Here is a 15991-nt window from a genome sequence, read left to right as displayed (position 1 = left end):
TTTCACTTGAACAACCGCAAACCTCTATGGAGGTAACACAGTCTCCCTGGAGTGTCTACCTTCCCTGGAACCCTCCAGAATAAGTTTCCCTGGATCTTGCACTCACTGGGACACCTTATAATATTTTGTTTACTTTTAGTTGGTATGTTTTTGTCTGCATAGAATCCAAACTTTGTTAGACAGGGAAGAGCACTAACACATCAGTCTACCCTATGACTCCCTTTGGCAGACTGTGAGAGAAAAGTAGGGTTTTTTTGAAATAGTGTCACAATCTAGCTGGCTATATTTGTCAACACAGGTCACTGCTTTCAAGGGTCTTTGACAGTGGAGTTCAGTGCTGTCTGACAGACTTTCTAAACATGACCCCTTCAATAATCCCTGCCCCACCAAAAAACCCTCATAAACATTGAGTTTTCTTCTCTGCTTGAGCAGAAACAAATCTCTGAGTGGATGACAGGAGTGGCCTATGAGAAGTCTTACAGAGAGGGAGTTAATCATGGTTACTGGGAGTCAGACTGCCTGGGGCTAAACCAGCCCTAGGCTTCCCTAGAAGCTCAGCTGGTAAAGAATCTGCCTGCAATGCAGGAGACATGGGTTCAATCCCTGGGTTGGGAAAATTCCCTGGAGAAGGGAATGGCTACCCACTTCAGTATTCTGGCCTGGAGAATTCCATGGACTGTGTAGTCCATGCAGTCGCAAAGAGTCGGACATGACTGAGCGACTTTCATACACACTAAACGAGCCCTTGGCTGCAAGTTCCTGAAAAGCTGGTCAAGCTTTCCACACAAAAGGCACTGCTAACCTGTTCTCATAGGACTGTGAGGTTCAAATGAGATGATCTGTGAAAAGGGCTTAACACTAGCCTGGCACACATCAGGGTCTCAAAAAATGTGAGCCAACATGGTACTAATGGTGTTAAGTGTTGTCATCTAGAGCAGGGGTTCTCAGCATCAACACTGGTGACCTTTGTCCCAGATTGTTCTTTGTGGGGGGCGGGGGGGCACCCTATAGGATGTTTAGCAGCAGCCCTGGCTTCTGCCAACTAGATGCCATTGGTGCCACCTCCTCAAAGATGATGACCAAAAATTTCTGAAGACTTTGTCAAATGTGCCCTGGGGAACAAAGTCCCCTGCGGAGAATGACTGGTCGGGAGCTGTACTCTTTGCCTTGGAGGTATAGATGGACACAACAGGAGCGCCTCAGGATCAAAAAAAAGCCAAGTCGAGTTTTCCAAGAGGAAGAAATTCCACGTGGAGGTGTATGCTTCTCACTGCAGACATTTATTGAGGCCCTACTGTGTACCAACTAGTTTAGGTACTTTATATGTATCCGTTCATTCCCTTATGCCAGAGCACACAACCATAATATCTCATTTTGCAGATGAGGAATTGAGATACAAAAGGATTAATTCCACCAAGGTCATATGTCTCCTGAGATTAATTCCCTCCAACCCAAGGTCAAGTGCCTGAGAGCCAAACTCTGTCAGACATTGGAGCCCACGTTCTATCCACCACACCGTGATGCCTCCCCCATGAGACCACATTTTGCCAAAGGGACAGAAGAGTCTTAGGAAGTGAGGAGTGGGTGAAGGGGGTGGTCCCAGGACATCTTGTATGGGGTGAGCCCAGGGCAGGCAGGGACCCCAGCTATGGCAGCCCTTGAACAACTGCAGCCTGACATGATAAGCCCAGAGTGTGCTCACTCCTGCGGTTTCACTGCCACTTTAAATCCACAAGGCCACCAGCTAAACAGCATTAAACCACTCGCTGCTAGAGCTGATGTATTGGTTCTCTTTCATTTTGCACAGGAAACGTATGATGGTGTCTTTTAATTTGTCTTCTGAGGGGTATGGCACAGTAATTAAAATTTAGCAGCCCCAAGGGAAAGGCTCTGTTTAAAGACAAGGCTTAGTTACACTGTCAGCTCTTAGCTGAGTGACTTGGGTACCAGGGGTCAGTGGAAGGAGAAATAGAGTGGGAATCAGCATCCTGGGTTCTCCATGCGGCTCTGATGTTCATGTATCCTTTCACTTGGAACAAGTCCCTTCTATGCTTCCATCATAGGTTTCTCCAACTGGAGAAAAGGGGCGACTGGATAAGATCAGTAGTTTTTAAATTTTATTATTTTTTCTTTGAACAAAATTTTATGCAGAACTCCAAGACAGGAGAGGAGCTGCCCAGAGTTAATGCTGGGGTGGAGGCCTTTGGCCACTATGCTCTTGTACAAGCAACAAACACCTTAGCAAAGAAGCAAGCATGAAAATGACTGGCCTCAAGTACAGTGCTGCCACAGGGCCTTGGCATGTACTGTTCCCCAGCCCAAAGCCCTTTTCTACCAACTTTTTCTCTCCATTCATGTCTCCTTTAAATGTCACCTCCTCTGAGAAGCCTTCCCTGACCATGCTCTCTAACGGCATCTCTTATTTTTCTAGCCCTTATTTATTGTTTACTTCATGGGACTTACAACCAACTGTAATGACCTTATTTACTTGTTTGCTTGCGTATCTTCACCAGCATGTGAATCGTCTGTCTTAACTACTGTATCCCACCACTAACCCATAACAGCCCCTTTGTGAAAATTAGAAGATGGCCCTTCCTCAAGACAGCCTTCTGTCATTTGCTAGAAATGTGTCCTAAGAGGCTTACAAATCGATGACAGCTACAAAGTGAGGGCTGCCTCTTGAGTTGTGTAGGACACAGCCTGTGCACAGGAGCCTGGTCCACGCCCCCTCCCCACCCCCATGTCCAGCAGGTAGGGGGTGTTCCGTAAAAACCCGCTGACCAATTGTGTGAGGTCTCTCCAGCTGCTCCCAGAACCTCCCTATGCCAGGACACATCCAGGTTAGAGAATGAAGCCTCTCTTGTTTTGTTAATTTTTTAGGTTGTTTTTTTTTTTCAATTGGAGTAGATGTGCTTTTACAGTGTTGTGTTAATTTCTGCTGTACAATAACATGAACCAGCCATTTGTATACACATATGTTGTATCATATATCCCCTCCCTCTTGAGCCTCCCCCCCACCCCCCCACACCCCACGCCTCCAGGTCATCACAGAGCACTGAGCTGAGCGCCCTGTGCCGCACAACAGCTTCCCACTAGCTATCTTGTTTATACACAATAGTGTACACATATCAATCTCATTCTCCCGTTTCATCCCCCCACCACCCCAAGACCCTTCCTGTGTCCACACATCCATTCTCTCCGTCTGCACTCTGTCCCTGCCCCGCACAGAGGTAAATCTCCTGCGGGAAGAGCCAGAGGCAAACGGGGGGCCAAAGACTGACGATCTGACTTCTCCCACAAAGGCCATGAGACGAAAGCCATGCTGAACAACAGCGGCCCGCGGTACAAACGCAGCAAGATCGAGCGGCGCATGAACAGAGACATCTTCTCCTGCATCGGCATCCTCTTCCTCATGTGCCTCATTGGAGCTGTAGGTATGGAATGTTCTGGAAAGAACAACCCCACAGGCATCTTCTGTTTCTTTTGTGCCAGTTGCCTCAACACAGAGCCTCAGTTTCCTTATCTACAAAAAGAAGTTAATAAATAAAAACAAGCCTACTCTGTATTTAACAGGGTGCCCATTCAGCCAAAATGCAGGTGACATTGTTCTGAAAGTTGTATGTGCCCTAAATCTTAGGAAGAGCATCTGGCATGTGTCTATTCAGGAAATACTTCCTGAACCCAGGCACCCCCTTACCCAGAGAGGGTAACAGATGAATCAATCACAGGACTGTCCTCAGAGAGCAGGAAGGTCCTCAGAGTCCAGCAGGAACAAGTCCAGCCAGAGAGCAGAATCAATAACACCATCTGTCACATTCAGTGAGGGCGGCACCAGGTACTGTGTTCCTTTCCTAGTGCTGCTGTAAAAGGTTAATGCAAATTGAGTGGTTTAAAACAACACTAGCTGATTCTGTTACATATCCAGGGTTCAGAAGTCCAAAATCAATTTCACTGAATTAAAACCAGGGTGCCTGCAGGACCGGCTCCTTCCGGAGACCCTGAGCTGCGGGGAGCAGCCCCTTGTCTTTTTGGTTTCTGCTGGCCACCTGGGTTTCCGAATTTGCGGCACTGGGAGATTTTCAGGACTTCCAGGTGGTAAAGAATCCGCCTGCCAATGCAGCAGTCGTAGGAGACTCGAGCTCCGTCCCTGGGTCAGGAAGATCCCCTGGAGAAGGAAATGGCTCCAGTATTCTTGCCTGGAGAATCCCACGGACAGAGGAGCCTGAAGGGCTACAGTCCAGAGGGGTCATGAAGAGTCAGACACAACTAAGCGAATGAGAACACACACACACACACACCTTCGTTTTCAAAGCGCCTTACTTCACATCTCCTTCTTGTCTGTGGGCATATCCCCCTGTGCCTCCTTGTTATAAGGACACTTGTAACACCATCATCAGGCCCACCCGGATAACCCAGGCTCCTCTTCGCCATCTCAGGGTCCTTCACTCAATCCTGTCTGCAAGGTCCCTTCTGCATACTCACAGGGCCCCAGGTTGAGTACACAGACACCTTAGGGGACAGCATTCAGCCTGCTGCTGGTGTTATGGGAACATCAAGGAAGGAAGTCTTGCTGAAGCTGATTCTCACCAGAAGAGGGAGGTGGCAGGGACAGGATGGGGCCGGCAGCTGTGAAAGAAAAGAGACGACACTTTACTCCAAGGACAGCACAGACAAAGCACAGTGGCAGGAGGGAAAATCATTCTTTTGCAGAGGAGAGTTTGGCTATTTGGCAAGAGCAAAGCCAAGAATGGAACCCCGAACAGAGCAGGCTGAGGCCAGATCTACTACAGCCAATGCAGACCGCTGTGGGAGGAGTGATCCGGAGTTACTTCAGTCGATCCTTGGAGGGTAGGCAGGGCAGCAAGTACGATCCTCGTTCTTACTCTCCCGCTCTATGGCTCAACACTAAGGACGGTTCTTGACACCCTAAAGGAGGCCTTAAAAGAAGCAGGGAGGATCAAATTGAAGAACTCATATGCTGAGTCCAGAGCCCCCTGCTGACTCTGCACCAGGGAGCAGCTGTCTCGTTTGCTCTTCACTTGCTTCTATCAGAAATCGCACCCATCACTGTTGTTATACTTTATTTTTTAGAAACTATTTCTTTTTAATATTTATTTATATTTATTTATTTGACTGTGCCAGGTCTTAGTTGCAGCATGTGGAATCTAGTTCCCTGACCAGGGATCGAACTCAGGCCCCCTGCAATTGGAAGCACAGAATCTTAGACACTGGACCACCAGGGAAGTCCTCATCACTGTTTTTAAGACAGTGTCCAAGACCTAAAACGTTGCCCAGCCCACAAAGTTCTTATGTGTGACCACAGGGTTAGTCTTGTGCATGGCCTGGAGTTTTGAATGAATGCAGTTCCCAGGTGTATCTCACGGCACTCCAAGGGGGGCTCAAAGCTGGAAGGGCAGTACCTGCAGGGAGCAGAAGCCAGCAAACAAGAAAGCCACCGATTGGTTTTGTGGTCCATCTGTGTCAGCAGAGATGCTGCAAAACTCTTGGCTCTGTTTGGGGAAGGTTTTTTAGGGACTGTCAAACCGGGAAAGGACATTGAAGATCATGTCACTATGTCTCTAGAGAAAGGAGGTTAATGATTAAAGGGTCACAGAGTTAGACAAGATTCAGGCAAACTAGAAGCAGCTTGGAAGATTGCCCAAAATAAGAAATACTTTGAGAAAGTAATGGGGAGGGGCAGGATTCTCTTGTCTGAGAATAACAACTCATAGAGTGACAGGCCTCTGTTGGCACCTAACTAAAGTATAGCTCCTGTAGGAGGGGATGGCTCACAAATGAGCACCATTCCAGGGTTATTTATCACACATTTACTTTACCAGCCTTCCCTGGTGGCTCAGCTGATAAAGAATTCACCTGTAATGTGGAAGACCTGGGTTTGATCCCTGGGTTGGGAAAATCCCCTGGAGGAGGAAATGGCAACCACTCCAGTATTCTTGCCTGGAGAATCCCACGGACAGAGGAGCCTGGCAAGTGAACGGCTACCCACTCCAGTATTCTGGCCTGGAGAATTCCAAAGACTTTATAGTCCATGAGGTCACAAAGAGTCAGACACGACTGAGCGACTTTCACTTCACTACTTTAATGTATGAAGATGGAATTTCTTTTTTATTTGTCTGGATTGTCTTCCCCAGACCTTTCTGATCACCCAGTACCCACCTGGGCTTCAGAATCCCTCCAGGCCTCCTCCAGGCAGCCTGCTCTGATTTCTTTTATGATCTCTAGCTCCTCTGAAAGCCAGTGATCCTTACTCTGTACCATATATTTGGCCCTTAACCTCACATCTATAAGTCTCCTTTATTCTGCTGTGTATGATGGTATTTGGTCCAACCTCTTGGGCAAAGAAGTATCTTAGGGTCAGGGTGGCATCCTTTTTGCCTTTTATTCTCTATAGTTTCTGTCCTGGAGTCAAGAGCATTATACACATAGGTGATCCTGTTCTCACGGTAACCCCATAGGGAAGGTACTGTTACTAATTGATAGATAAGGATGCTGAGATTCAGAGAGCTCAGTGCCAGTTGCACTTATCAATCTGCACTTGATGGGTGTTGCTATCCCCATTTATAATTAGAGAAACAGAGAGTTCAGTCCGTATCTGAGGCTGTTGCTATGGGCTCTTATAGCATTCCAGGATCTAGCTCATGCCAGGTGAGATTTGTATCTTTACATCAGACTCCCTGACTTGGTAGGGAACTCCTCAAAGACAAAAAGTAGGACCAACTCCTTTTTGAATTAATCAATTTTGGATATAGGGAAGGAGAGAGGCAGGGAGGAGTGAGTAAATAGAGTTGATGGATGGGTGGGTGGGTAGATGGATGGATTGAGGGATGGATGATTGGATGGGTGGGTGCATGAAGGAGAAAACAAACAAACTCTTGTCCCTTTCTCTACTTCCAACTCCTCTATAATAGGATTTAAACAAAATCTAAATAATCACCATGCTAGTCTCCTCTGCTAGGAGGAGAGATTGAAATGTAGGGTATGTGAAGGACCACTTAGAGCTAAATGAATACACACACACACAGTGTTATATAGAACAAGGATGTGCTCCTCCAAAGCACACTGATTTCTGGCAGTAGGTCAGGGACGGGCTGATGTAATTGACCAATTGAAGATTAAGTGGAGATTTTGCCTCATGCTTGGCTTTGCCTCCTCTCAGGTCACGGCCTCTGGAATGGAACCTTCACAGAGCACCCTCCCTTTGACGTTCCAGATGCCAAGGGCAACTACCTTCCCCTTGCCCTTGGGGGCTTCTACATGTTCCTCACCATGATCATCCTGCTCCAGGTAGGAGGTCCTCCCCATCTCGGGGCTCAAAAGACTAACGGCCAACACCTGTACAACTTTGCAAAAAAGAAAAAGAAAACTCAGTACTGACCCTGAGAAAGAACTAACTGGACTGAGATGAGAAAACATTGATTGCTTCTTATGGGTCTTTGAAGGTATTCGTATCTGGTATAATGTCAGGACCAGCCCTGCCTTGTGGAGGGGACCTTGGCCTCAGATAATAACAGAGGGAAATATTTATCAGACTCTTGTAATTTAAAAGTAAGATTACAACAGAGATCCACGGGTGCCTGTCCTGCCACCAGATCTAGAACTGGTGAACCTTCTGACCTGAGAACCACAACGATAACACAGCACAAAGAATGAAAACTTCCGAGCCCCAAGCATTCAGAGAAAGAAACCACAGGTTAGCGTTGTCATATTTGTTAGGTTGAAGAAGAACCAGCACTACATAGGAGAAAAGAAGGCAAAGGATGTAGACTACCTGTAAGAGAGAGGTAAGAAAGGCCCCTACTTGTAGGTAAACACCTGCAGTGAGGTATAAAGAGATTTAAAAAAAAACCCTCAGGCCCAATAAGAATTACAGTCCATGAAAAGATAGGGGAAGTTGTAGTTTTGTTTTGACAAAACCCCATCTGTTTGAGTTCTTACAGTACTTGAGCATGTTTCTTGGCCGTCCAACTGGCAACGTTTTTCATTCATTAGTTCATTCATTCATGGAGCAAAGTAACCCTTTTTAAATATAAGGAGGAAGTCATGCTCTTCCTCTGCCCTGAACCCTCTGATGGTTTCATAACCAAAAGTGAAATAAATACAAAGGGAAATACAAAGTTCTGAGGTGACCAACAAGGCTTCATAACCAAAAGTGAAATAAATACAAAGGGAAATACAAAGTTCTGAGGCGACCAACAAGGCCTAAGTGATCTGGGCCCCACTCCCTCGGGGACCACATCTCTGAGCTGTCTCGCACACACGCCTGCTGACTCTCACCGCAGCCCTGCAGACACCCAGCTGCCGGCCCGTGCCCTGCCTGGAACATGCCTCCTCCCACAGATAACCTCAGGCTCACGCCCTCGTTTCTTCAGGTTTCAGCACAAAGGTTGTGGTTTCTGAAATATGCCCTCCCAGCCTTCACTCTTTACTTTATTATTTTTTTTCATGAGACTTCCCACCACTCAATATAGAATTTCTTTGTTTACTGGACTGGGAGGTCTTCAAGTCCAGGGCTTTTGTTCTGCTGCTGCTGCTGCTGCTAAGTCGCTTCAGTCGTGTCCGATTCTGTACGACCCCATAGACGGCAGCCCATTAGGCTCCACCGTCCCTGGGATTCTCCAGGCAAGAACACCGGAGTGGGTTGCCATTTCCTTCTCCAATGCATGAAAGTGAAAAGTGAAAGTGAAGTCCCTCAGTCTTGTCCGACTCTTAGCGACCCCATGGACTGCAGCCTACCAGGCTCCTCCGTCCATGGGATTTTCCAGGCATTGCCATTTGAAGGACCTAAAACAGCATTCAGTATTTGTGTGTGTTAGTCGCTCAGTCGTGTCCGACTCTTTGCGACCCCATGACTGTATCCCACCAGACTCCTCTGTCCATGGAATTCTCCAGGCAAGAATATTGGAGTGGGTTGCCATTTCCTTCTCCAGGGGATCTTCCTGACACATGGATTGAACCCAGGTCTCCTACATTGCAGGCAGATTGTTTACCATCTGAGCTACATCAGTGGACAGTGATCAACAATAAATCTGAATAGAAAACAGATTTAGGATTACCAAAGGGAAAAGAGAGGGAGAGACATAAATTAGGAGTCTGGGATTAGCAGATACACACTATCATATATTGGAGAAGGCAATGGCACCCCACTCCAGTACTCTTGCCTGGAAACTCCCATGGATGGAGGAGCTTGGTAGGCTGCAGTCCATGGGGTCGCGAAGAGTCAGACACCACTGAGCGATTTCACTTTCACTTTTCACTTTCATGCATTGGAGAAGGAAATGGCAACCCACTCCACTGTTCTTACCTGGAGAATCCCAGGGACGGGGGAGCCTGGTGGGCTGCCGTCTGTGGGGTCGCACAGAGTCGGGCATGACTGAAGTGACTTAGCAGCAGCAGCAACTACCATATATAAAGCAGATAACAAGAATCTAGTGTATAAAGTATTATCAATATCTTGTAATAAACTGTAATGGAAAAGAACAGGAAAAAGTATATACAATGTTATGTAGAGAGAATGAAATCACTTTGCTGCACACCTGAACCCAACACGACTCTGTAACTAGAGCTCCTTACTCCTTCCAGCTCAGTCATTTAACAAGCAGTGGTGAGTGTCTACCCCATACCAAATATTCCTGGCTCAGGAAGGCCTATGTGTTTTTCAGATTCTCCTAAGGATCCCAAGGCAGGCATGAGGTCACTGAGCTTTAATTTCTCAGAGAAAACCCACTGCGTGAGCTGACCTGAGCTTTTCATGAAATGCTTTTGCTACTCCATCACTCAGGAAGGTCCTGAGATGGCAGACCAGCCTCTTTATCTGACACAGTGGGACTCAATCTCCCCACAGATACTGATCCCAATCTCCCTGTACGTGTCCATTGAGCTGGTGAAGCTCGGGCAAGTCTTCTTCCTGCACAACGACCTTGACCTGTATGATGAAGAGACTGACTTGTCCATTCAGTGTCGAGCCCTCAACATCACTGAGGACTTGGGTCAGATCCAGTACATCTTCTCCGACAAGACGGGAACACTGACCGAGAACAAGATGGTGTTCCGACGTTGTACCATCATGGGCCACGAGTATTCTCACCAAGAAAATGGTACGAGGGGGCTCCTGGGGGCCCCATCCTTCTTATAAAGAAATCACCCCTGCTCTCCTAAGAGAGTGGTGATTAAAACCCATTCTCCTGGCTCTCGGCAAAGGCTTAGTGGTTCTGTGGGAAGTAGCATCCTGTATCCCTGCGGCCTCCTTGTCACAGATCAATGCTGTTCTTATCACTTGTAAACTTTCATTTGCTCCTGAAGGCTATGGGTAATCTCCTGTGTGGTAGCCCTCCAGGTGGTTGATCTTTGTCCTCAGTGGATCTTTGCCTGGTATAATTGACACAGAGGATATTTACCTGTCAGGAATGCACTGAGAAGATGTCCAAATTATGTTCCAGTCCTGCAACCAAAGTTTAGGAATTTTTCAGGTTACCTTACCTGACAGGACAGGCGCAGGTGGAAGCACATGGGATACAATCAGGAAATGCCCTCCATGCTAACTGACCTCTTGGGGTCACTGACACAAAGCTTTGCCTTAGGGGATGTGGCTAGAAAATGCCTGGATTGTCATCTTGCATAGACTGAAGGTGGCTGATACAGCTGACTGATCCCCTTGGTTCCTTCCCCCCACAGCACACGTGTGCACGCGTGCACGCACACACACACACACACATCACTTCTTTCATTCTTCATTCTTTTGAGTGGGAGGGATTAAGAAAGAGAAAAGAGAAGGTACCAATAGGCAGTCCAATCCCCTTTGCCAAAGTGATAACCAGGTACATGGGAGCTTCTAATCTTAATAATTACAGCTACCATTACCAATACTTAGAGTATGCTTATCACTTTTATATCGTTATATATTAAGTCTTTTATACATACCATTATATCATTAAGTCTTCAAAACAATGAGTTGGATAGTTTTTATAACCCCTAATTGAGGAAGTAGAGGCGTGGGTTATGCGAAGCTCAAAGTCACATAGATAGGAGGTAGGAGGGCCAGGATTTGAACTTGTGTGACCAAGTTGTACCCCACTTTCACCAGTCAGGGTAACCAGCTATCTGTAATCTAGAGCAGCATAATGTTCTTACACCATGCTCTTTTAGCTTCACCCCCAAAGTCTACCATCTCCCCAGCCATGATCTGGCTGAGGTATGACTGAGGCAATAACAAGATTCCTTTCTTGCAGCTAAGCGACTGGAGACCCCAAAGGAGCTGGACTCAGACAGTGAAGAGTGGACCCAATACCGGTGCTTGTCCTTCCCAGCCCGAAGGGACCAGGGCCCAGCAACAATGAGGGGCCAAGGAGGGTCCCAGCCTCTGAGGAGGAGCCAGAGTGCCCGTGTACCCATCCAGGGCCACTCACGACAAAGGTCTATGGGGCGCTGTGAAATCTCACAGCCCTCTGTGGCCTTCAGCAGCTCCATAGTAAGTGCCTGCCTTTCCCTCTTTGAATTGCAAGTGACCTTTCTTGAGGAGAGATAGGGGATGGTTCCAGGGCATGAAAGAGAAGGGTGTATAAACCCTGAATTGCTCTCAAAATGGCAGCCCTTGGTCTTGTTTGTAATCTGTATAGGTTTTGCATGTACGAGTCTGTTAATTTCAAATGTTCAATGTCTTGACATTGAGAGATTTCGAAATGGAATTAGAAAAAGTCTCCTCACTAAGCCAGTGTTTCCCTGTGGTGATAACTGATTTGAATTAAGAAGTCTGCGCTCCCCAGGTTGGGTGTGCCATCCTCAGCTCATCGTGTCCCCCACCCCCTCTCTCTATACGCATCCCTGCACTGAGGCCCAGCAGCAAGTTCACTATGTACATTTTTCCAAAATACAGTTGATAGGAAAGAGAGATATCTGACATATCCATGTTTCTATAAAGTGGAAAAATGAAAGGTGAACCTATAAGGCTTACAGGCTTCAAGAAAAATGGGAGAATGTATTTATTGTGATAATCAGAAAGTCTTAAGTTGTTATGAAGCAGAGGACATCTCTGTCAAATTTACCCAGCCCACCTCCTTCTCTTAGGCTAACTGCTTGGCCCCTAGGATGTTGAACTTTGCAAATTTGGGGTTTTCTGCATATGGTCCCTTCACATTCGATCCACTGGAACAGTTACCATTAAACATCTAGGTAGCATGAAGACACTGAGTTTGTTCACAAGATGAGGCAGCATGCCCTAGAAGCCAAGGCCAGAGCCAGGGCCTCTGACTCCTGTCCCATTCCACTGTCCTCTGCATCAAGCTCTTCCTCTAGGGAACACATCATTCAGAGTCTTCAATACTTACAGAGAAGGCCTCAAGGACCCCTGGTAGCTTGAACAAGACACATATACTCACAGAGGGACCGAAAGTGCTATCATCCTGTTAGAGCATTAGATTTTCAGAATGATCATTTTGGTAAATTTCACTCGTCTTTCATTCCACTCATTATACACATACACACTCACACACACAAACTACATGTGTTAACATTTTTGCAGTCATCATATACATAAATTGTACCTGCTGCTTTTTTGGATTCTGACATGATATCAAAAGCCTTTTCTACATTGCTACCTAGTATTCATTACCCAGGACTGTGTTTTCTGACTGTGACAGGAAATTCTGTGAGTCTGTATCTTCTGGGTTGTTGTTTATCTAATTTAAGTACAAAGTTAACATACTTACGTAATTATATACTGCATGTAATAATGTACATTCTGTGCATGTATGTTATTATCATGCACATAAACACAACAATAGCAAGGATAAAAAATAGCAATGTGTTAAGACATGTGATACTTACAAACCTACAAGAAGAATGATCCATTGATGACTCTGGGAATATTTTGGTTTTTATTTTTCTTTTTGATTTTCCCAAAAGAAGTAACAATAGGATATGCATATTGTCAAGTCTTTCTCTGATTTAATTCCGTCCCCTCTGAATGGAATCCTCTTCCCCCAGCTCTTTACCTAAATGTTTGGACAATGGATTCAGTGAGTTCTCTTTGGGCACAGGAACTAAATCTTGCGCTGCTGGAGTCTTTTGGTTTCTTCCAGTTCTGGATACCACAGGCATCCTGTGTATCTGAGAATGTCTCCTCCAGGAGAAAAAGGAAACTTTCCTGTGTAGATATCAGTTGGGATATGCAGATTCATTGGTCCCTGTTCAGTCTCACAAATTTCAGAGCCCAGGAAGAACTGCGGCCCTGACTCAGTCAGTATAACTTTTATTCAGGGCCCTTAGCTGATGGTCACTGAAAGGGGCACGTGCACTATGAGCTATTTCCAGATCTTGAATGTCATCGATTTGCCCTGGCTGGCACATTTGAAGTCCAGTTCTAGCTAAATTCACTCATGAACGATAAGGAAATTGACACAGTAATATCCAATTCTTGTTGCCTGGGCAGGGCAAGATGGTGATGTGTTCCTTCTATGAACTGTTAAATTTTCAGACTGAAAATCTGGGGTTAGTCAGACAATAGCACCCCAGCTACTTGTCTGGGGGTGTGGGCACTAGGCCTAGAGTCAGGAAATGTGGGCTCTGGTTTCAACTCTGCCGAGGTTTGCTGGGTGGTCTTAAGCAACATGCTAAACCTCTTTGTGTCCCTGTTTCATCTCTCACTGGCTGGACTCTGTGGGAGAGGGAGAGGGTGGGATGATTTGGGAGAATGGCATTGAAACGTGTAATATCATATATGAAATGAAACGCCAGTCCAGGTTCAATACACAATACTGGATGCTTGGGGCTGGTGCACTGGGACGACCCAGAAGGATGATAGGGGAGGGAGGAGGGAGGAGGGTTCAGGATGGGGAACACGTGTATACCTATGGTGGATTCATGTTGATAAATGGCAAAACCAATACAATATTGTAAAGTTAAAAAATACAATTAAAAAGAAAATATTTTTAATTATCTCACAAAAAAATAAATAAATAAAAGTCAAAGAATATGACGCTTGTAATTAGGCACGTTTGGGGTCACATGCCCCCAGGTGTTCATCTCAGCTCCACTGTGTAATCAGCTCTGTGGCTTTGGCCAGTTCACTGGGTGGAAACCTCAATATTCTTATCTCAAGAAAGGATTACTGTTGGTTTCAAGGATTTAATCCTTAAAATACTGTGTTCTAGACAGAGGGATAAATAATAGAAGTTTTAAATGACCTTTTAAAGGAAAGCTGTCTGCCTTGGACAAATGTTCACATAAGTGATGACAGGGAGAAGAAACGGGAGTTTTCATAAAATACGTGGAATCCTCCCCCCTGATATTCTGGACTATTTGGTCTAGGGTCGGGCCTGAGTATTTATATTTTGATTTCTAGTGATTCTGCTGAGCAGCCACTAAGAACCTCTCTAAGCACGCTATCACCCCACTCAGAAATAGTCTTCATTTGGTTCAAATAGATGCCTTCTACAACTTGGGAGGCATTGGCTGAAGGGGGTGATTTAAGCTGCCTTAAAGGGGTCTGATACTAACCTGTATACTCTCTGTGGCTGGAATATCAGATCCTTGAATTTGTCTGTGGAGAACATCTGTGGCAGCCCCAGGAAGATGCGCTGGCTCCTAGCTCCTGACTCCCACCCCCACCGACTCTTGCCAAACTCTATGCTGTCTCATCTTCCACCTGCCCATCTGGCATCCAATTTGGTTGGATAATCTCTTGGCACCAACAGTGCTTTACCTTACCTTTGTAAACCCAGCCAGAACTTGCCTCTGAAGCCCCAGAGATGCCAGGTCATGGCGGAGCACCCAACCCCCTTCAAAGAAGCCCATTGTTGGCCTCCACGGCCCTTTGCTCTAAACCAAAAATAAAATGTGCATCAACAATAACAACCACCACAACAAAAGCTGACTTTTTTCTTTTACTACAAAGAACAAGGTAGCATTGGTAATTGTTGTTTAATTGGCTGCCGTCATATCTGTGACTTTAGGGTGGGGTAATATATCACTACTTAGGAAAGTAAGGAGTCCTTAGCCAGTATTTATGAATCCTGGTAGATGGGAAATGAAATGCCCTCCCTGCCCACCCCACCCCCACCCCCAGTCTGTGAGCAGCCAAGATTGGAGTACAAAGTCTTTGTTTAGACATGTTGCTTGAAAAATGTTTTCCAGTCATCAGACCAAACACTATCTTCCTAATCATAAAGTTTGCATCAGGGTGGGTTAGGCTCCATACTTCACCACCTCTCCCTTCTGTGGGCACAGCCTCACCCATCTGTCTGGAAAGAATGCAATGGAGGAAAGTAAAGAAGGCTGTCTTTGGCCCTCTGCCTCTTTTTTTGAAACTTGGTCTTCCTTTCCTTCTTGGGAAGATACTTGTGCCACACTTGTTGTCTGCTCTGGGACAGCCCACATGCACACACTCCCACAACAAGGTTAGATAAGAGTCTGGATTTAACTAACCTAGCATGCAAAATCCTTTAGGAAGTGACATGACTACACAGGGCAATAAATGGATGAGGCCTGTCTCAGCTTGGCTTCCCTCAGGGTCCCAAATGGGGGCCCATAGCCCTATTCGTAAGAACTAGGTCTTGCCAGCAAAAGAGACACAGATATAAAGAACAGGCTTTTGGACTCTGTGGGAGAAGGCAAGGGTGGGATGATTTGAGAGAATAGTATCAAAACATGTATATTACCATATGTGAAATAGATAACCAGTCCAAGTTCAAAGCATGAAACAGGGCACTCAAAGCTGGTGCACTGGGATAACCCAGAGGGATGGGTTGGGATGGGAGGTGGGAGAGGGGTTCAGGACTGGGGGGACACATTTACACCCATGGCTGATTCATGTCAATGTATGGCAAAACCACAATATTGTAAAGTAATTAGCCTCCAATTAAAATACATAAGGAAATGGCACCCCACTCCAGTGCTTTTGCCTGGAAAATCCCATGGACAGAGGAGCCTGGTAGGCTGCAGTCCATGGGGTCGCTAAGAGTCAGACACGACTGAGCAA

At 46.1% G+C, this 15991-nt stretch overlaps 1 protein-coding gene across 1 annotated transcript in view; it reads left to right on the top strand.

Annotated features, from left to right (window-relative positions):
• ATP10B (ATPase phospholipid transporting 10B (putative)) overlaps nucleotides 1–15991 on the top strand; it is a 385358-nt gene that overhangs the window by 299252 nt on the left and 70115 nt on the right. The window contains 4 exon segments of the mRNA XM_070373041.1: nucleotides 3303–3434; nucleotides 7178–7305; nucleotides 9863–10115; nucleotides 11247–11485. Of these exon segments, the coding sequence (XP_070229142.1) occupies nucleotides 3303–3434; nucleotides 7178–7305; nucleotides 9863–10115; nucleotides 11247–11485 (752 nt within the window).

The sequence above is a fragment of the Bos mutus genome, chromosome 7 (genome assembly GCF_027580195.1).
Source record: "Bos mutus isolate GX-2022 chromosome 7, NWIPB_WYAK_1.1, whole genome shotgun sequence".
In the NCBI taxonomy this organism is placed as follows: domain Eukaryota; kingdom Metazoa; phylum Chordata; class Mammalia; order Artiodactyla; family Bovidae; genus Bos; species Bos mutus.
Note: the sequence above shows the minus strand (reverse complement) of the source record. Positions and strands in the feature narration are given on the sequence as shown.